This window comes from Scyliorhinus torazame, chromosome 20 (genome assembly GCF_047496885.1).
Source record: "Scyliorhinus torazame isolate Kashiwa2021f chromosome 20, sScyTor2.1, whole genome shotgun sequence".
In the NCBI taxonomy this organism is placed as follows: domain Eukaryota; kingdom Metazoa; phylum Chordata; class Chondrichthyes; order Carcharhiniformes; family Scyliorhinidae; genus Scyliorhinus; species Scyliorhinus torazame.
Window position 1 is genome coordinate 17588897 of NC_092726.1, and position 21955 is coordinate 17610851.

The window sequence follows — 21955 nt, forward strand, 5'->3', positions numbered from 1 at the left end:
GTGGGGGTTGGAGAGTGAGTAAGTGAGTTTGTGAGGGTGGGAGAGTAAGCGAGTGTGGCTGAGTGAGGAGTGAGTGAGTGTGAGAGTGAGTCTGCCTTACACCAAGTCTCAGGCTTCACACTCAGTCTTCCCACCATACACCAACTTATACAAACGCACTCACTCACACTCACCCACCGACCTTCATATACTGACTCTCTCACACACTGGTTATTTTTATTACTTCCCTTTTTTTAAACTTAATAATTTATTGTTATGACTTTACTGTATGTTTACTCAGCAATTGTTTCTTTTCTTAAAGTCTCAACTTTTCTTTTGAATTCAATTTACTTTTGTGGCAAACCCTTTATTTCTGAAATTTGCTCATCGGCCCCTTGAGCAAGAAAATATACAAATGATGCCCTCCTGAGCAAAAAGATTGGACAAACCTCCAATAGACACTTCTGAAAAGAAGCAAGTCAGTTATAGACAACCAATCTCTTAACAGTTTTATTCATGCATTTGCTCAGTTCTGACTTTCTGAAGATAAACAGGCAACAGAATATTTGATCTTCAGGATACTATGCATCAGGCAGAATACAAGTAAACAATTGCATGTACTTCGTGTCCCTTCTGTTGGATGTAGCTGACTTAGCTGTTTTTTATCTTGTGGTGATCTATCTCCTGAAAGAGTAAACGTCATTTAGCTACCCCTGATACCGCCCCTAGGTGAAATCTGCATGTCAGCCAGTCATTTCAGAAAGCTTCGAGATTGCTCATGAAATGACGTGCACATTGGCCATTTAAAAAGCCATCCAAAGCAACCATTTCTAGATCCAGAGTAAAGTCCAATGTTCATCTCACTTTGTTATGTGTGTGTCTGTTGAATGCTCTGCCTGTGGTTAAAGCAGGTCTGACAACAAAATTTGCAAGTAGAATCTTCCAACATTGCTGTGTAAGTCTCCGAGTCAAGAAATATTACTATTTCTAGTTACGCAATGAACAGAGAAGAAAAGGCAAGAGGCATAAATTACATAAATCTGGAGGAATTTCATGTCTCGAAAGAGTGGGGATTTGTTTTACCAGATCCATTGGTATGTATTTGTTTTTCTGCCGGTGCCAAATATTGAATCGAAATTCATGTTTCACTTCTATTTGATCCTCAGACTTTGAATATACAATGTGAGAAGTGCATTTTAAAAATGAATATATGCAGGTTTTTCTTCCTGGGATTTAGCAATCATGAGAACAGATGAAAAATAAGTTTTTCTGCACCTTCAAAGTGTTCTAGTTTATCAGTCAGAAGCTAAATTTAGAGACAGGTGGATGACAATAGAAAATTTAACAGACATTTAAAATGTTTTTATAGATAGAGGCATTTAGGACAAAAGCAACATAAATTAGTTGAACCTCTATGAAATACTGGTTCCATCACAATGGAAGTTTTGTGTCCAATTCTGGGCACTGGACTTTCACTGGGATGCAAACGCCTTAGGGAAAGTACTGAAAAGATTGACAAAAATAGCTTCTGGGATGAAGTATATATAAATTGCTCAATCTGGGGAATGTCCTCCTCAGAGCAAAGAAGTTTAAGAGATTTGACAGAGATGTTCAAAATCATGAGAGGTGTGGACAGAGTTGATTGAGAGAAAACTGTTCCCATTGGGAGGAAAGGTGGAGAAACAGAGGACAAAGATTTAAGAAGATCAGAAAAATTACTTGCATTGTTCTTTCTGAGAGCTAGTACAGACACAGTGGGCCAAATTACCTTTTTCTGTGCTTTAACTATTCTATAATTCTATGGGGGGGAAATATTTTATGCAGCGAATTAAGATTTGGGGTGCATTGCCTCAGTGTGTTGTGGAGGCAGATTCAATCATGGCTTTGAAACTGAAATTAGCTAAGGACAAGAAAGGAAGAAAATGGAAGGGCTAAGGAAGAGGGGGTCACTATTTGGACTGCTTTTACAGACAGCTGGGAGGGGCGGGAGAGCCCCCCGACCCGGTTGATTACGTGGACCGTTCAGGGTTCAAATGGCCCAGTCAATAGGTTGCAATTGCATCTGTATCATTCCTATAACATTGCAAGTTTCTTGTAAAACTCGATTCGGAAACCATCCGGCCCCAGGGCCTTCTCTGCCTGCATTGACCCCATGCAATCCATCACCTCCCTCAGCCCAATTGGGGCCCTCAGTCCCTGCACCTTCACCTCCGCAACCCTCCATCAAGACCATTATGCCAACTAAACTACTAAAAAAAAAGTCTATTTTTTGATGCGACAACTGACATGTTCAGAATCGAAGTAAACAGAAAAAAGCTTATAATCTGCTTGGAAGTCAAATAAACCCTTCTCAGCATTTCAGTTAACATTTTTGTCCCAGTATAAGAACCTAAATATTTTATAACATTTGTTGTTAGTCTATTGAAAAGCAACATGAATTTATCTCATTAGAAATTAAGGGATGAGATTAAATTTAAAAAAATACTTATGACTTTGTTTTCCACCACGCGGATATTTTTCTCTCAATCCAAGCTCTACAAAATTTACATTAAGCTCACTTGGTAAATAATTATATTTTCTTACCAGTCTGACCTCCCAAAATTCTACCAACCTTGGATGGATATCGCAAACAACTTAACTCACCTGATTGAACATCATCAGCTTCGATGTGAAGTGAATAATGTAGGTTCTTCATTTACCACACTTTTAATGCATGAATGGTGTTTTGTGTAGGAAAAAATAGCCAACTAAACGACTAAAAAAAAATCTATTTTTTGATGCGAGAACTAGGTGCGCAATTCCTTTTTTGGTCATCGCCACTTGAAAAGCTACAAAGAAAATTAGCAAGACAGTGGTACAGTACAGGTTATTCTTTTGAGATGATGTGAAGCCAGTTATTTTAACTGGCAAATCCTGCTGATGCTTTACATCAAACTTATCGGGTTGCATCTGACATGAAACTGCTTGATTCTCAAACTGGGCAAGATTTGCATGGTGAGGAGTGGCAAAGTTGCTACCAATGAACCTTATATAGCACACAGAATAAGTCATCAATCCCACTTGTGCATACAAACAAAATCAAATATTTCTTTCTCTAACATAGATTCACGATGAGTTCAGATACAACAACAACCATTTCCATCTGTATCATATCTATAACATCACAAACTGTCCCATTGTGCTTCACAATGGGATTGTTCATCAAAATTTGATTCCAAGCCATAGCGAGATATTAGCACGCATGATCAAAAGTTTGATCAAAGAGGTAGATATTAAAAATGCACTGCCTGAAAGGATATTGGAAGCAAATTCAAACATTCGAAGAAGAAATACTTGGAAGTGAATAAATTTACTGGGGCAAAAACAGTGAAAGAACCGACGCATGCATGGTCGACCAAATGACCTCCTGTGCTGCATCATGGTATGTTTTAGAACTGAAATTCTGGCATATAGCTTAAATGCATTTTGCCATAAAGGCCTGGATTTTCATCCTTGAGGCGGGCAGGGAAGTCAGAAAAATTCCTTGCCTGGCCTGTCCACCTACCAATCGAAAAAGTGCCTACAAAGGTGGAAACTTGCTGGGGCTGGATGCAAGCTGGAGCTTGGTCAGTCGACCCAGGAAGAACTGCAGAGACAGCCACGGGGGTTGCCAGATGCTGAGGAGGGCTGTTGAAAAAGCCCACCACTGTGCCATGCGACTTCTGAACTGACCCTTTATAAGGTCCCCTCCTGCACACTAGGGTGCATCCCCCAGGGCAGTGTTTTTCAACCTTTTTGCCCAGGACCCATTTTTACCAACCAGGCATCCTTCGGGATCCACACCGGCCAACCTTTGCGACACATGCTGCCTGATCTTTGTGGTCCACGCCACCCGAACTTCATGACCCACCATTTTTGCTTACCTTTAATGTGACAGGTGAGCCTGCTTGGTCCTCACGATTTCACTTGCTTTGTCGTTCGATGTTAACTTTCTGCGGAAGACTTCAGCTGATGATTTAAGATCTCATCCGTGCATCCGTGGAAAAAAATGAAGACGTTTGTCCTTGAACTTGTTATGCTTAGTCTTGAAATGCCTTTGAAATTTAAGGGTTTTGATCTTTAATTTGGCAGTATTTCTCAGCATATAAAACACACAAACGTTGCAACCTGATTTGCAGTGGCACACTTAATAAACCCATAACTCAAGAAATCATCGTCATACTGCTTTGTTCCTGTTTTTAGCTTCTTCATGGGTTGTTCCCCAGAGACGCTGGAGCTCACACCAGCATTGCTGGCAGCTATAAAATGGAGGAATCTTTCTCGTGCCCAGAGCACGTGACGTCAGTGTACATTCACTCTGCTGCCGCTTCTGGAGAGAAGACCATCGATTTTTTAATATAATCCGCCCTTGGGTCAGCGCGCTGATGTCAGGAGGAGGCGGTCTGCCTCCCTGGGCTCCGGGCTTGGGCGCTGCTCAGGAAACATGCATGTGTGGGATGGCCGGCATTCTGAAAGCCAGTCACGGCTGGCATTTAAAAAAGTCGGTTGCGGCCATTGGGCATTTCTTCCCCCGATCAGGAGCCCAGCAACCAATGGCCCCACGACCCACCAGCAAGTCGCGACCCTAACTTTGAAAATTACTGCTCTAGGGTGACTCCTATAAGGGGCCGTGAATCATGAGTCTTTAAAAACCTGGCCCAACTCCGTGAAAATTGTGGAGGATTCGAACATACCTAACTCTGCAATGGAGCCGGCCATGTCAGGCAGAAATAGGCATTCTAGCAGAAAGCAGTCCCAAAAATTGTCTGCCTTGGAATGGGATCAGGAATTCCAAAATCGGGAATACCAAAATTGAGACACGGCCACTATTTTTAAAGGGGTGCCGAGTCAACCTGATTCAATGAAAATGTAGACCAAAGTATCAGGGGCGCGATTCTCTGAAATGGAGACAGAGTGTTCACGCTGTCGTGAACGCTGTTGAGGTTCACGACGGCGCAAAACGGCCCCTATACCGACCGATTCAGGGCCCGAAAATGGGCTAGGAGCGGCGCCGCGTCATTTACGCGCACCGCGTAAAGGCGGCGCCGCATACATGACACGGCCGGCGCCGCATAACTGGGCGTCACCCGGCGCCAACCCGCGATTGCGTGGTTGCCGTCCTCCCCGAGTCCGCCCCGCAAGAAGATGTCAGACGGATCTTGCTGGGCTGCGGAAGAAAGGAGGTCAGCCTTCAGAGAGGCCAGCCCGACGATCGGTGGGCACCGGTTGCGGGCCAGACCACATTTGAGGCCCCCCCGGTGCAGGATCCCCCCCCCCGCAGGCGACCAGGTGTGGACGGCGCCGGGGGGAACCCACCGTTTTTGGCAGGCCGCTCGGCCCATCCGGCACTGAGAATCGCGGGGGTACCGGTGAATCGCCATTTTGGCTGTCTCGGGCAATTCACTGTACCGCGCCGCGCAAAACGCGATTGTGCTGATCTGGCCGCTTCCGTGGGCGTCGGACCGGCATCGCGGGAAAATTTGGCGACCCAGGCGATTCTCTGAAACGGTGCGGGAGCAGAGAATCGCACCCCAGATTTAAATGCGTGAAGAGAGCCCATTGAGAAAGACATTAAAGAAAACATTTTGCATTGAAAGTAGTTGACATTCTGCTGTTTTGCTATGTTTATATCTGGAGGCCCAGAAAAGTGACATGTATCAATTAAGTTGAGTTAATTTTAAAACAACAGTTTAAAAACATTTATTACTGTTGCTACATGAAATATTTCATCATTTTTAATCTTGTTTTTCTTATCTCTGTGACGGGTACCATGTGAATGTCTGCATGAATTCACAGAGAACTGTCTGACCTGTAGAATGAAGGTGAAGTGAATCATTTTAGACAAGAATACATCAATTCAAGGGTCAAGTTACAGATTCTCAGATAACATCGGAAGAATTTACTTTGATTAGGCACAGCTCTTCTCCCGTACATGTTTTAAAAGAGTAGAAGTTCCTTTAAACATGTGCTGTAGGGGTTGAAGGGGGAGTCCATAAGGGCAGAGTCTGGAGTAGAGCAGAGTCTGAAGTGGGGCAGTAGATGGGAGAGACAAAAGAGTCTGTTGTGGGGCAGGGTTTGGACGGGGATGGTGGGAGATGTCTGGAGGGGGGTACTGGAGGAGGGCTGGTTAAGGGCACTCTGGGGGAGGGATGGAGTGGGGTCTGGGGCGGGGATGGTTGAGGGGAGGGTCTGGAGGAGGGTGGTGGGGTATCTGGAGGAGGATTTTGGAGCAGGTTTCTGGAGGAGAGTGGTGGGCAGGGATCTGGAGAGGGGACCTGGAGAAGTCAGACAGTATAAAAGTGATCCCCTACAGTGCAGACTTTGTTTGCACTGGGTGCTGAATTTGGTGCTTTTTGAGTGCGATAGTGAGAGTTTGGTGACCGAGGGAGTGCTAAATTTGGTGCTTTTTGAGTGCGATAGTGAGAGTTTGGTGACCGAGGGAGTTAGGTGAGGAGGGAGTAAGGTGCTCCTTTCATTTTGTTTCCGACATTTCCGCAAAGAGTGCGAAGAGAGCCAGGAGTTTACAGGAAGTGTAGCTGACTGGGAGCAGAGTCGGAGGGCGGAGATCTAGTCAGTCCACACAGCAGCTATATTCTTTAAGGTAAGAGGGGATGGAGGCTAGGCCAGTTACATGCTCCTACTGTAGGATGTGGGTGGTGAGGGATACCACCGGTGTCCCCACTGACTATACCTGCGGGAAGTGCACCCAACTTCAGCTCCTCAAAGACCGTGTTAGGGAACTGGAGCTGAAGCTGGATGAACTTCGGATCATCCGGGAGGCAGAGGGGGTGATTGAGAAGAGTTACAGGGAGGTAACCACACCCAAGGTACAGGACAAGAATAGCTGGGTTACACTCAGGGGGAAAAAAACAAACAGGCAGACAGTGCAGGGATCCCTCGTGGCCGTTCCCCTTCAAAACAAGTATACCGTTTTGGATGCTGTTGGGGGGGATGACCTACCGGGGGAAGGCCCTAGCGGTCAGGCCTCTGGCACGGAGTCTGGCTCTGGGGCTCAGAAGGGAAGGGGGGAGAATAGAAAAGCAATAGTTGTAGGAGATTCAATGGTTAGGGGAATAGATAGGAGATTCTGTGGTCGCGAGCGAGACTCCCGGAAGGTATGTTGCCTCCCGGGTGCCAGGGCCAGGGATGTCTTGGATCGTGTCTTCAGGATCCTTAAGGGGGAGGGGGAGCAGCCAGAAGTCGTGGTGCACATTGGTACCAACGACATAGGTAGGAAAAGGGGTGTGGAGGTAATAAACAAGTTTAGGGAGTTAGGCTGGAAGTTGAAAGCCAGGACAGACAGAGTTGTCATCTCTGGTTTGTTGCCGGTGCCACGTGATAGCGAGGCTAGGAATAGGGAGAGAGTGCAGTTGAACACGTGGCTGCAGGAATGGTGTAGGAGGGAGGGCTTCAGGTATTTGGATAATTGGAGCGCATTCTGGGGAAGGTGGGACCTGTACAAGCAGGATGGGTTGCATCTGAACCAGAGGGGCACCAATATCCTGGGAGGGAGGTTTGCTAGTACTCTTCGGGAGGGTTTAAACTAATTTGGCAGGGGAATGGGAACCGGATTTGTAGTCCAGCAACTAAGGTAGCCGATATTCAGGACGCCAAAGCATGTAATGAGGCAGTGGGGAAGGGAACACTGACAAAGGAGAGTATTTGCAGGCACGGAGATGGGTTGAAGTGTGTATACTTCAACGCAAGAAGCATCAGGAATAAGGTGGGTGAACTTAAGGCATGGATCGGTACTTGGGACTACGATGTGGTGGCCATCACGGAAACTTGGATAGAAGAGGGGCAGAAATGGTTGTTGGAGGTCCCTGGTTATAGATGTTTCAATAAGATTAGGGAGGGTGGTAAAAGAGGTGGGGGGGTGGCATTATTAATTAGAGATAGTATAACAGCTGCAGAAAGGCAGTTCGAGGAGTATCACCCTATTGAGGTAGTATGGGTTGAAGTCAGAAATAGGAAAGGAGCAGTCACCTTGTTAGGAGTTTTCTATAGGCCCCCCAATAGTAACAGAGATGTGGAGGAACAGATTGGGAAACAGATTTTGGAAAGGTGCAGAAGTCATAGGGTAGTAGTCATGGGCGACTTTAACTTCCCAAATATTGAGTGGAAACTCTTTAGATCAAATAGTTTGGATGGGGTGGTGTTTGTGCAGTGTGTCCAGGAAGCTTTTCTAACACAGTATGTAGATTGTCCGACCAGAGGAGGGGCAATATTGGATTTAGTACTGGGCAATGAACCAGGGCAAGTGATAGATTTGTTAGTGGGGGAGCATTTTGGAGATAGTGACCACAATTCTGTGACTTTCACTTTAGTAATGGAGAGGGATAGGAACGTGCAACAGGGCAAGGTTTACAATTGGGGGAAGGGTAAATACGATGTTGTCAGACAAGAATTAAAGTGCATAAGTTGGGAACATAGGCTGGCAGGGAAGGACACAAGTGAAATGTGGAACTTGTTCAAGGAACAGGTGCTACGTGTTCTTGATATGTATGTCCCTGTCAGGCAGGGAAGAGATGGTCGAGTGAGGGAACCATGGTTGACAAGAGAGGTTGGATGTCTTGTTAAGAGGAAAAAGGTGACTTATGTAAGGCTGAGGAAACAAGGTTCAGACAGGGCATTGGAGGGATACAAGATAGCCAGGAGGGAACTGTAGAAAGGGATTAGGAGAGCTAAGAGACGGCATGAACAATCTTTGGCGGGTAGGATCAAGGAAAATCCCAAGGCCTTTTACACATATGTGAGAAATATGAGAATGACTAGAGCGAGGGTAGGTCCGATCAAGGACAGTAGCGGGAGATTGTGTATTGAGTCTGGAGAGATAGGAGAGGTCTTGAATGAGTATTTTTCTTCTGTATTTACAAATGAGAGGGGTGATATTGTTGGAGAGGACAGTGTGAAACAGATTGGTAAGCTCGAGGAAATACTTGTCAGGAAGGAAGATGTGTTGGGCATTTTGAAAAACTTGAGGATAGACAAGTCCCCCGGGCCTGACGGGATATATCCAAGGATTCTATGGGAAGCAAGAGATGAAATTGCAGAGCCGTTGGCAATGATCTTTTCGTCCTCACTGTCAACAGGGGTGGTACCAGGGGATTGGAGAGTGGCGAATGTCGTGCCCCTGTTCAAAAAAGGAACTAGGGATAACCCTGGGAATTACAGGCCAGTTAGTCTTACTTCGGTGGTAGGCAAAGTAATGGAAAGGGTACTGAAGGATAGGATTTCTGAGCATCTGGAAAGACACTGCTTGATTAGGGATAGTCAGCACGGATTTGTGAGGGGTAGGTCTTGCCTTACAAATCTTATTGAATTCTTTGAGGAGGTGACCAAGCATGTGGATGAAGGTAAAGCAGTGGATGTAGTGTACATGGATTTTAGTAAGGCATTTGATAAAGTTCCTCATGGTAGGCTTATGCAGAAAGTAAGGAGGCATGGGATAGTGGGAAATTTGGCCAGTTGGATAACGAACTGGCTAACCGATAGAAGTCAGAGAGTGGTGGTGGATGGCAAATATTCAGCCTGGATCCCAGTTACCAGTGGCGTACCGCAGGGATCAGTTCTGGGTCCTCTGCTGTTTGTGATTTTCATTAATGACTTGGATGAGGGAGTTGAAGGGTGGGTCAGTAAATTTGCAGACGATACGAAGATTGGTGTAGTTGTGGATAGTAAGGAGGGCTGTTGTCGGCTGCAAAGAGACATAGATAGGATGCAGAGCTGGGCTGAGAAGTGGCAGATGGAGTTTAACCCTGAAAAGTGTGAGGTTGTCCATTTTGGAAGGACAAATATGAATGCGGAATATAGGGTTAACGGTAGAGTTCTTGGCAATGTGGAGGAGCAGAGAGATCTTGGGGTCTATGTTCATACATCTTTGAAAGTTGCCACTCAAGTGGATAGAGCTGTGAAGAAGGCCTATGGTGTGCTCGCGTTCATTAACAGAGGGATTGAATTTAAGAGCCGTGAGGTTATGATGCAGCTGTGCAAAACTTTGGTAAGGCCACATTTGGAGTACTGTGTACAGTTCTGGTCGCCTCATTTTAGGAAGGATGTGGAAGCTCTGGAAAAGGTGCAAAGAAGATTTACCAGGATGTTGCCTGGAATGGAGAGTAGGTCTTACGAGGAAAGGTTGAGGGTGCTAGGCCTTTTCCCATTCGAGCGGAGAAGGATGAGGGGCGACTTGATAGAGGTTTATAAGATGATCAGGGGAATAGATAGAGTAGACAGTCAGAGACTTTTTCCCCGGGTGGAACACACCATTACAAGGGGACATAAATTTAAGGTGAAAGGTGGAAGATATAGGAGGGATATCAGAGGTAGGTTCTTTACCCAGAGAGTAGTGGGGGCATGGAATGCACTGCCTGTGGAAGTAGTTGAGTCGGAAACATTAGGGACCTTCAAGCAGCTATTGGATAGGTACATGGATGACGGTAAAATGATATAGTGTAGATTTATTTGTTCTTAAGGGCAGCACGGTAGCATTGTGGATAGCGCAATTGCTTCACAGCTCCATGGTCCCAGGTTCGATTCCGGCTTGGGTCATTGTCTGTGCGGAGTCTGCACGTCCTCCCCGTGTCTGCGTGGGTTTCCTCCGGGTGCTCCGGTTTCCTCCCACAGTCCAAAGATGTGCGGGTTAGGTGAATTGGCCAATGATAAATTGCCCTTAATGTCCAAATTGCCCTTGGTGTTGGGTGGAGGTGTTGGGTTTGGGTAGGGTGCTCTTTCCAAGGGCCGGTGCGGACTCGGGGGGCCGGGTGGCCTCCTTCTGCACTGTAAATTCAATGATAATCTATGATTAATCTCGGACAAAGGTTCGGCACAACATCGTGGGCCGAAGGGCCTGTTCTGTGCTGTATTTTCTATGTTCTATGTTCTATGTTAAGTGGGGGTGTGTGGGAGACGAGAGGTGGTGGGGGAGTCTGGAGAAAGGTGGTGATGGTGGAGAGGAGGAGGGGCAAATCTGGGGGCGTGGGAGTCTGGAGAGGTGCTGTCGGGGAATCTGGAGGGAGAATGGTGATGTGGGGGGGGGGGAGGCTGGAGTGGTGCAATCTGGATAGGGATGGTGGAAGAGTCTAGAAGGAGATAGTGGGGGTGGCTGCAGTGTGTGTTGAGGGCAGTGTCTGGAGGAGGTTAGTAGAGGGAAGAGATTCTGACGCGAGATTGGGAAAGAGATGAGAAAGTCTGGTGGGAGAGTATTGGTGGGAAAGAGTCTGTGGAAGTTGGCGGAGAGAGAGTCTGGGGGGGATGCAGGGGGATAGATGGTAGTTGGCATGGGGGGAGCCTGGATGGGGGTGCTCAGAGGGGTTGGTGGAGGCGTGTTGGAATAAGGGATGGGGAGGGGTGGGAAAGTGTGGAATGGTGAAAAGATTGGAGAGTTGAGGGGAGAGTTTGGGGGGGGGAGGGGGGGTGGGGGGGGGAGAGTGAATTTGGAGGATGGAGCAGTCTGGAGCCAGAGAAGTCGGAGTCTGAGTCTGAGGAGATAGGGGAGGCCATCAATGAATATTTTGCTTTAGTATTCACTGGCGAGAGGGACCTTGTTGCTCATCAGAACAGCGTGAACCAGGTTAATAGACTCAAACAGGTTGATATTAAGGAGGATGTGCTGGAAATTTTGAAAAGCATCAGGATATATAAGTCCCCTGGGTCTGACGGGATATACCCAAGGTTACTACGGGAAGCGAGGGAGGAGATTGCTGCGCCATGGGCGATGATTTTTGCGTCCTCACTCTCCACTGGAGTAGTACCAGATGATTGGAGGGAGGCGAATGTTGTTTCCCTGTTCAAGAAAGGGAATAGGGAAATCCCAGGGAATTACAGACCAGTCAGTCTTACGTCTGAGCAAAATATTGGAAAGTATTCTGAGAGATAGCATTTATGATTACTTAGAAAAACATAGTTTGATTAAAGATAGTCAGCATGGCTTTGTGAGGGGAAGGTCATGCCTCACAAGCATCATTGAATTCTTTCAGGATGTGACAAGACACATCGATGAAGGTCGGGCAGTGGATGTGGTGTATATGGATTTCAGTGAGGCATTTGGTAAGGTTCCTCATGGTAGGCTCATTCAGAAAGCTAGGGGGCTTGGGATACGGGGAAATTTGGCTGTCTGGATACAGAATTGGCTGGCCGAAAGAAGACAGCGAGTGGTAGTGGATGGAAAATATTCTGCCTGGTGGTTGGTGACCAGTGGTGTCCCGCAGGGCTCTGTTCTGGGACCTCTGCTCTTTGTGTTTTTTATAAATGACTTGGATGAGGAAGTGGAAGGGTGGGTTAGTAAGTTTGCTGATGACACAAAGGTTGGGGGAGTTGTAGATAGTGTCGAGGGCTGTTGCAGGTTACAACAGACATTGACAGGATGCAGAGCTGGGTTAAGAAGTGGCAGGTGGAGTTCAACCTGGATAAATGTGAAGTGATTCATTTTGAAAGGTCGAATTTGAATGCTGAATACAGGGATAAAGGCAGGATTCTTGGAAGTATGGAGGAACTGAGGGATCTTGGGGTCCACGTACATAGATTCCTCAAAGTTGCCACCCAGGTTGATAGGGTTGTTAAGAAGGAGTATGATGTGTTGGCTTTCATTAACGGGGGTTTGAGTTTAAGAGCCACGACGTTTTGCTGCAGCTTTATAAAACCCTGGTTAGACCACACTTGGAATATTGTGTCCAGTTCTGGTCGCCTCATTCTTGGAAGGATGTGGATGCTTTGGAGAGGGTGCAGAGGAGATTTACCAGGATGCTGCCTGGACTGATGGGCATGAATTATGAAGAAAGGTTGAGGGAGCTAGGGCTTTTCTCACTGGAGTGAAGAAGGAAGAGTGGTGACTTGATAGAGGTGTACAAGGTGATGAGAGGCATGGATAGAGTGGATAGCCAGAGACCTTGCCCCAGGGTGGAAATGGCTGTCACGAGGGGACATAATTTTAAGGTGGTTGGAGGAAGATTGTGGGGAGATGTCAGAGGCAGGTTCTTTACACAGAGAGTGGTGGGTGCGTGGAATGCATTGCCAGCAGAGGTGGTTGAGTCAGAGTAATTAGGGACATTTAAGCGACTCTTGGATAGGCACATGGGCAGCAGTAAACAGTAAATTGAAGGGGTGTAGGTTAGGTTGATCTTAGTTTAGGATAAATGGTCGGCACAACATCGTGGGCCGAAGGGCCTGTACTGTGCTGTACTGTTCTATGTTCTAAGTCTGGGAGGGGAGGCATGGGGGATTAACCTGGAGGGGAGTGGCAGAATATGGAGAGGTGCGAATCTGCAGGGAGGGGTTAGGGAGTTTGGACTGGGGCTGCAAGGGAGGCTAGATAGCTGGAGGCAGTGATTGGTTGGGGGGGGGGGAGGCTGGTGGTGTTGGGGAAACTGGAGGGGATGATGGGTGGGAGGTTTGAAAGGAGATGTTGGGTGAGGAGACTGGAGTGTTGGCTGGAGGGGGTGTTGGGTGGAAGCTGGAGAGGGAGTGGTTGGGACGTTGCTCGGGGAATGGTTGGGCTGGCAACATTTTAGGGGGAGGGGGTCACCCTAATTTGCAAAGGGCACTCACCTTCCTTCCTGCCTTAACAGATTTTTTTTCCTTCACTCTGCCCATGTCAATTGTTTCAAGGCGTGTGAAATATGGATAAACTGGTCTTGTAACAATTGTTCATTAATTGTTTATTTAAAAATGTTGGAAATCTCCCAACTTGGGACCCACCACACACCCTATGATGGACACTGGGACTAGGGTATTTGAGAAGGTGATGGACCAGACACCCCTCATATTTAATGTGGTGTCCGACTGAAAATGTGTCCGGTGAGCGGGTGGCATAAAATTCAACCCTCAATAGGCTATTTTTGGAACATCAGAATTGAGAATCCCTGTCCTGACCCAACAATCATTTTTGTCAGCTGGTCTCATTGTAGAAGGACCAGGAGTGGGAACAATGGCTGATTTTTACTTTTCCTAGCACAGAAGCATGAAAGCCCCTCCTGCTATCTCTCCTGTCATCAGCTCAGTGGAAATTAAACTTGGGACCCACTGGTCTTATATGACATCTGGGCATGCTGCAAGTAACCATCGTTTAATTGTCCCAGATGGGCAAAACGATCTTGGTTTTCAGTCCTGATTCCTATTCAGTGAAACCAGTTGCCTGTACATACATATGGATATTGAAATGAGGACAGAAGAAATGTTATCTTCGATCCCTTTTAGTCAATTGCCTGTTCACACTCGGTATGCAATCTTATACATGAGTAAGATACTGGTGATTGTCTTTGTAGTCGGAACCAAATGGGTAATTACTCTCAGCAGGTAATGGTGCAAACTGGCAATAGGTAGGGGAACTGGATCAAAAACTGTAGGATGAAATGAGGTGGTGTAAATTCCAGTCAGACTCTTGACTTTTTGTCTCCTCTTTTTGTTTCAACAGATGCAACTTCTGAGCACAGGTTTTCTAATTGGGCATAAACAGCTACGGTTGGCACATATGGCACTCAGCTTTATTACAATGGGCTACGTGTGGCAGGAGGGAGAATACAACATTGCAAAGGTTTGAATGCATGTGTCTAATGTTATGATACAAATTGGTCTGGCAGTGAAATCATTTTATAACATTACAAATGTCTAATTCAACTTTGTGAACCTTAAATAGAACTGTTGTCCAGAAGGATCAGGACATTAGAAAATTGAGTGAAGCAAAACTTGTTTGAATATCTGCTTTACTCACCAATGTCTTCCATTTTATATTTTAATACTTCACATCTATATAACAATTGGCTTATTTTCTGTGGGCTGAAGAATAAATCAGCTATCTGCTCAGAGACATTTCAAAATATCTTTACTTTTCAGGCTGCAGGGAGATATGGAAGGGCAGCTTAGACCGAGTGTTGGGTGTTGAGTGTTGGTCCAGACAGCATTTGTCCTCCGCGCAACATCTCCACTGACAAAATAAATGAAATGAAAATCGCTTATTGTCACAAGTAGGCTTCAAATTAAGTTACTGTGAAAAGCTCCTCGTCGCCACATTCCAGCGCCTGTTCAGGGAGGCTGGTACAGGAATTGAACCCGTGCTGCTGGCCTGCTTTGGTCTGCTTGAAAAGCTAGCTATTTAGCTCTGTGCTAAACCAGCGTGAATCCCGCCCTGCCGCTCCGAAGCCGGCTGCCGAATTCTTCGGCGCCGGTTTTTGGGCAGGGGCGGGGATCGCACAGCGCCGGTCAGGGGGCCGTTGGCAGTGGCCCCTGGCTATACTCCGGGCCCCAATGGGCTGAGCGGCCGCCAGTTTTTGGCCAGTCCCGCCAGTGTGGATTAGACAAGGTCCATACCGGCGGGACTTGGCTTTGAGGGCGGCTTGCGCAGTCCTTGGGGGGGGGGGGGGAAGAGCGCGGGGGGATCCGGCCCCGGTGGGGGCCCTCACAATGGCCTGACCCGCGATCGGGGTCCACTGATCTACGGGCGAGCCTGTGCCCTGGGGGCACTCTTTCCCTCCGCGCCGTTCTGTGTAAGGCTCCGCGATGGCCGGCGTGGAGAAGAAACCCCCTGCGCATGTGCAGGAATCACGCCAGCCATTCTGCGCATGCGCCAACTTGCGCCGGCCGGCAGAGGCCCTTCGGCGCCGGTTGGCGCGGCGCCGGCTCAGCCCCCGGAAGTGCGGAGGATTTCACACCTTCCAGGCAGCCCGACGCCGGAGTGGTTCACGCCACTCTTTGGCCCTGGTACGGCCCGCCCCGCCGATTGCAGGAGTGTCCTGCCCCAGGAGTCCCGGGGCGGGATTCTCCCTTCTGGGGACTAAGTCCCCATGCCGGCGGGAAAACTGGCACCAACCACTCTGGTGTCATCAACCCCCGAAAGTGAGGAATTCTCCAAATTTTCGGGGGCTAGGTTGACGCCGGAGTGGTTGGCGCCAGTTTTCCAGCCGGCGCCGAAGGGCCAGTGCGAGTTCGTGCATGCGCGAAACGGCCGGCGTGATCTTGCGCATGGGCGGACATGCCGGCGTATTTCCGCTCATGTGCAGACCGGCCACCGTATTTCTGCGCATTCGTGGGGGTTCTCTTCTCTGCGCCGGCCTCCGGGCAATATGGCGGATAAACAGGGGCATGGCATGGAGGAAAGAAGGCTCCCACGGAAATAGCCCGCCCGCAGGACCGATAAGTCCCCGGGGTCGGATCCCCCCACTTCCACCCCAGGACCGCCCACGCACACTCACCTGCCAGGTCCCGCCGTGCATGAGGTGAGTAATTCACGCCGGTGGGACTGGCCAAAACTGGACGGCCACTCGGCCCATCGGGGCCGCTGTCAACGGCCCCTGACCGGCATGACGGGAATCGCACCGCGGCCCAAAAAACGGCGCCGGAGAATAGGGCAGCCGGCATCGGGGCGGTGGGGCGCGATTCGTGCCTCCCCCGGGGGATTCTCCGACCTGGCGGGGGGCCGGAGAATCCCGGCCCCAGTATGTCAAGTTACAAAAATAATTTGTGGGATAGCATAACGAAAATGAATCATGAGAGCCAGATTGCTCGATTAATCCAACAGTCACTCCTGTGAAGTGGAAGGGAATCAGATTACCTCTACTGAGACCTGGGGCTGGATTCTCCACAGCCCCATGCCGAAACCGCGTTTGACGGAGGGGTGGAGAATCCACTTTTACATCCAAATCCGGCCCGATGCCACTCCCATGATTCTCCGGTCCCCGGGGAATCGATCGCACGCGATTTACGCGGTGCGGCTGGGGGGGGGCCATAACCAGAGGGCCTCCAGTGATGCTTTGCTCCTGACCGGCCGAATTCCGAACAATGTGGTTCTAACCACGTCTGGCCGGTCAGGACTCTTGCACGGCGGCTGCGGACTCAGTCCGTGGCCGCACTGGTGGGGGGTGCAGGGATCAAGTACTAGGGAGGGCTCTACGGGCGGCCGGGGCGGCGATCGGGTGGGTTAGATGGAGTGGCGCAGGGCAGATCATTGGGACCTTGTTTGTTGATCCAGGTCTGCCGGCTGAGTCCGCCATCGTATTCGGCGTGGCCGCTGCGCGGACTCGGAACCGGAAGTGCGGGGGACCGTATCCGCAGCTAAAGCTGCGAGAAGCACCCCGGGTCCCTGCCAGCCCCCTGCAGGTAGATGAATAGCTCTTTACTCTTTTCAGGAATGTCTGGCGTGAAACACCAGGGGCGTCATTCTCCGACCCCCCAGAGGGTCGGAGAATGGCCGTTGGCCGCCGTGAATCCCGCCCTCGCCGGTTGCCGAAGTCTCCGAAGGGAGAAAAGTCAGCGGGGCGTTAATGGCGCCGCTGCCGTCGGAGAATGTCACGGGTCTGCGCAAGGCAGCCGATTTTCGGCCTGCCGATATGCTCCCTTCCGGATGGGCCGAAGTCCCATTGACGTGATGACCGTTCACGTCGACGTAAATCAAACCTCCTTTTCATCGGCGTGACCCTGTGCTCCAGGATCACGCCGACCAGCATGGAGGTGAGTGACGGCCTGGGGGGTTGGCTCTGGGCAGGCGATGGCGTGGCCGCAGTCTGAATGTGTGAGGAGAGGTGTGTCTCGGGTTGTGTGTGTGTGTGTGTGCGGCGGGGGGGGGGGGGGTTAGAGTGGGCTGGGCTCCGGGAGAGTGCCGGGAGGGGGTCCGTGCCGGGGAGGAGGTTGGGGGGTCCGTGCCGGGGAGGAGGTTGGGGGGGGTCCGTGCCGGGGAGGAAGTTGGGGGGGTCCGTGCTGGGGAGGAGGTTGGGGGGGGGTCCGTGCCAGGGAGGGGGATGGGGGGGTCCGTACCGGGGAGGAGGTTGGGGTCCGTGCCGGGGAGGAGGTTGGGGGGGGGGTCCGTGCCGGGGAGGAGGTTGGGGGGGGGTCCGTGCCGGGGAGGGGGATGGGGGGTCCGTGCCGGGGAGGAGGTTGGGGTCCGTGCCGGGGAGGAGGTTGGGGGGGTCCGTGCCGGGGAGGGGGATGGGGGGTCCGTGCCGGGTAGGGGGATGCAAGGGCAAGTGAGTTGGTCCACCTGGCCAGGTGCCAGCCTCCAACAGTTGGACCCATGCAGTCCATGCCACCTGGCTGGGGGGAGGAGGGGATATGGGCAATGATGACATGTCGTCGTTCCCCTCCCCCCCACCAGGCCGTCATGTTTTCCGATCATCCAGCGATGTTGGCCGCCGTGGCGGCAGCCGCTAATGTCTATGTTGCCCTGGATGAGGAGGAGGAGGAGGAGGAGGAGGAGCATGCCAGAGAGGCGGCGCAGGCTGCCGCAGAGGGACAGGCGGCAGCCGCCCAGGCTGGAGGGACACCTGACCGACAGGACGAGGAGGGGGAGGAGGACGTCGTGGCCCCATGGCAACGGAGGCACCAGAGGGCGCCCCGTGTGTACCGGCCCCGGCAGTCATACCAGGACCTCACGGACCGGGAATGCAGGAGGAGACTCCGGATGAGGCGGGAAACCGTGGCACACATCTGCCATCTGCTGGCACACCTGTCACCGCGTGGCACTGGCGGGGGACACCCTCTCCCCGTGTCCGTCAAGGTTACGGTGGCCCTGAACCTTTATGCAACGGGGTCATTCCAGGCACCGAGTGGGGATCTGTCCGGCATATCGCAGACATCGGCGCATCGGTGCATCCGGGCAGTGACAGATGCCCTATATGCCATGGCGCACCGCTACATCCACTTCCCTGTGGACCGGGCCAGCCAAGATGTCCAGGCCGTGGGCTTCTCTGCCGTGGCCGGGTTCCCCATGGTCCAGGGCGCGATTGATGAGATGCACGTCGCCGTGCGGCCACCTGCAGATAACAGGGCCGTGTTCACCAATAGGAAGGGGACCTATTCGATGAACGTACAGGTGGTCTGCGACCACCGCATGATGATCCTGCACGTCTGCGCCCGTTACCCAGGCAGTGTACACGACTCATAGGTGTTGTCGCGGTCATCCATCCCCGGCATGTACGAGGGACGCCATCCCCGGCTGAGGGACTGGTTGCTGGGCGACAGGGGCTACCCATTGCGATCGTGGCTGATGACGCCTATACGGAGGCCACGCAATGAGGCGGAGAACCGCTACAATGATGCCCATGTAGCGATAAGGGGAGTGATAGAGAGGTGCTTTGGCGTGCTGAAGATGTGTTTCAGGTGCCTGGACCTCTCTGGGGGTGCCCTCCAGTATCGGTCAGATAGGGTCGGCCGCATCATTGTGGTGTGCTGCGTCCTGCACAACATAGTCCAACAGAGGGTCGATGTGCCGCAGGCAGAGGAGGGCGGAGTGGAGGAGCAGCAGGAAGAGGCGCAGTCCTCCCCAGATGAGGGGGATGGGGGTAATGGTCAGGGCAGACGGGGTAGACACAGGCGGGTGGCTGTCCACCGTTACCGGCTGGCCCAGCGGGCACGGGACAGACTGATAGCCGCCCGCTTCACTGACTAGATGGGCGTGGGAATCGGGTAGTATGGCCACAGACCGCACACCATGGCAACAGCCGACCACCCACACCCCCCACCCATCCACCCACCCAGCACCCTCACCCTCACCCCCCCCCAACCCCAGCCACCCCACCCGCATGCACACCACCCGCCCCCCCCCATTGCCGATCCACCTGCGGCACAACGGGCCGGGCTCACACAGTTGCGGGTGGACGCGTGTCTATTGCAGGCCATGGAGGATGATGACAACCCGCCGTGCGGTGAGCTCCTGGCTCCACATCATTGGACTATGTCTGACCCATGGCCACAGTACCACCATCCACCCGGACCATCCCTGCATGCGGCTGTGACACTGCAGCGCACGGTCCCGTCCTCTGCCCGGGGGGATGTTGATGGCGGCCCAGGGGGAACGGGGCAGACTCACCTGGGGCTGAGGTAATACCACCCCTCACACACACACTTGCGCTCAACGTACATGACACCCCCGCACGCTTTGGACAGAGCACAAAGGCAGCTTCTGTAGGTGTAACATTGACTTTAATAACTAAACGAGTTCATGCACGTGCCATAGCCCCTAAAACTCATCTGTGCCCTGCACCAGTGCCAACTTACTCAGTGTCTAATTGTTTGGCCTTACGGGCCCTTTGACTACGTCTACGTGGTTCCCCAGACGGTACAGCAGAACTGGAGGTGGACTCCTGTGATTCCTGCCCTCTGACACTGGATCCCTTTGGCGGCCGTTTCCTGGGTCGTCCTGGCCTAGATGGGCCAGGCTGCGGCCCGGGCGACTGGGATGGCGAGCTGCCAGCCTGTCCTGCCCGTTGCCCACCCGATGCACCTGGGACGGAAGGGGGGGGGGGGGGAGTCCGAGGTGTCGCGGTGTTCCGGGACCTCCCCTACAGGGGGAGCCGGGACGGACCACACCACCTCCTCCTCCCTCGGGGTTCCCGATGGCCCCCAGGCCTCTACATCGGTGGGGGATGCGAACGGACTGGCCATCCGACGCCCCCCCCGACATCTGGCGCTGCCAGTCCTGGAGGCCCGTGCTGGTATCGACAGGGGTCTGCAGGTTTGCAGCCATGGAGCCCAGGGGGTTGGCAAACCCAGTCTGTGACAGTGCAACGCCGGCTCGCACATGGCCACTGGCGCCGATGCCCTCAGCGATGGCCTGCAGAGACTGGGCCATGGCCTGCAGAGACTGGGCCATGGCCTGCTGAGACTGGGCCATGGCCTGCTGAGACTGGGCTATGGCCTGCTGAGACTGGGCTATGGTGTTGAGCGCCTCTGCCATCTGGCACTGGCACTGGCTCATGGCCTCCTGTGAGAGGGCAGCCATGTCCTGGGCCACAGACGCCGCCTGCACGGAAAGCCCCAGGCCTCGCAAACCGTTCCCCATGTCTGACACCGTCGCACCCATTGCATCCACCGCGGACGCCACCCGTGCGGTGTCGGCCTGGGTGGCACGCATGACCGGCACCACTCCCAGATCCTGGACGCGGGTGGACTCCTCCACCTGCGACTGCAGCCGCCGCAAGCCGGCCGTCACCCTCTTCGCTCCTCTCCGGGTCGGTGGTTGCATCGGATCTATGTGTGGGTGTGGTAACTCCAGGAACCCGGGATCCATCTGGGCGGCAGATGTTCGCTTGGGCTGGGCTGCCCTCCGACCGCCCGGCCCCTCTGCTGCTCCTACCTCCACCTGCTGTACCGGGACGGCTGTGTTGTGCGCACCAGTGAGTGTAGCAGACGCCTCATCACTAAAGTGCCCAACCGAGGTGAGTGTTTCTGCGATGGTGGAGTGTGTTGGTGACAGCAGTGGCGTTGTGTCGTGCTCTTCGTTCCACTCTGAGTCCATGGCACTTTGGGGTGGGGGTTCGTCTCCACCCATCCACTCTGAGTCACTGTCCGGTATTTCGTCTTCCTGGGTTGTGCTGTCCCGGGTAGGGGTGTCCTGGGCAGTGCTGTCCCGGGTAGTGGTGTCCTGGGTAGTGGTGTCCTGGGTAGTGGTGTCCTGGGTAGTGGTGTCCTGGCTCGGATGTGACGGGGCCAGTGGCAGCCCCCCTCGTCGCTGGGTGGTCGTTCCCGCACGTGACGGGGGTGTCGTCTCCCTGTTGCTCCAGGTCTCTCCGTCTCCCGTGGTGTGCGAGGGGCATCCTGCGGGCGTCGCATGCTGGAGGGTCCGGGTCTCTCTGTCTCCCGTGGCCTCCGAGGGGCATCCTGCGGGCGTCGCATGCTGGAGGGTCCGGGTCTCTCTGTCTCCCGTGGCCTCCGAGGGGCATCCTGCGGGCGTCGCATGCTGGAGGGTCCGGGTCTCTCTGTCTGCCGTGGCCTCCGAGGGGCATCCTGCGGGCGTCGCATGCTGGAGGGTCCGGGTCTCTCTGTCTCCCGTGGCCTCCGAGGGGCATCCTGCGGGCGTCGCATGCTGGAGGGTCCGGGTCTCTCTGTCTCCCGTGGCCTCCGAGGGGCATCCTGCGGGCGGTCTGCATCTGCGGGGATGGGTGCCTGGACGTTTGGTCCTGCGATACACAATGAAGCATGCATGGTTAGACATCAGGCAGTGATCAGGTGATATGGGGGAGGGGGATATAGGGGAGGG

The 21955-nt window shown here is 52.1% G+C and overlaps 1 protein-coding gene across 2 annotated transcripts in view; it reads left to right on the forward strand.

Moving 5' to 3' along the window:
• Positions 1–820: 820 nt before the first annotated feature.
• The window catches only part of ido1 (indoleamine 2,3-dioxygenase 1), a 56754-nt gene continuing 35619 nt past the window's right edge, over positions 821–21955 (forward strand). The window contains exons 1-3 of one of the 2 annotated variants that reach the window (XM_072485854.1): positions 822–1073; positions 2566–2661; positions 14405–14524. In XM_072485854.1, the coding sequence (XP_072341955.1) occupies positions 978–1073; positions 2566–2661; positions 14405–14524 (312 nt within the window). In that variant the 5' untranslated portion in view covers positions 822–977. Of the gene's footprint in view, positions 1074–2565; positions 2662–14404; positions 14525–21955 lie in introns of both variants that reach the window. The other variant, XM_072485855.1, reaches the window with a different exon arrangement.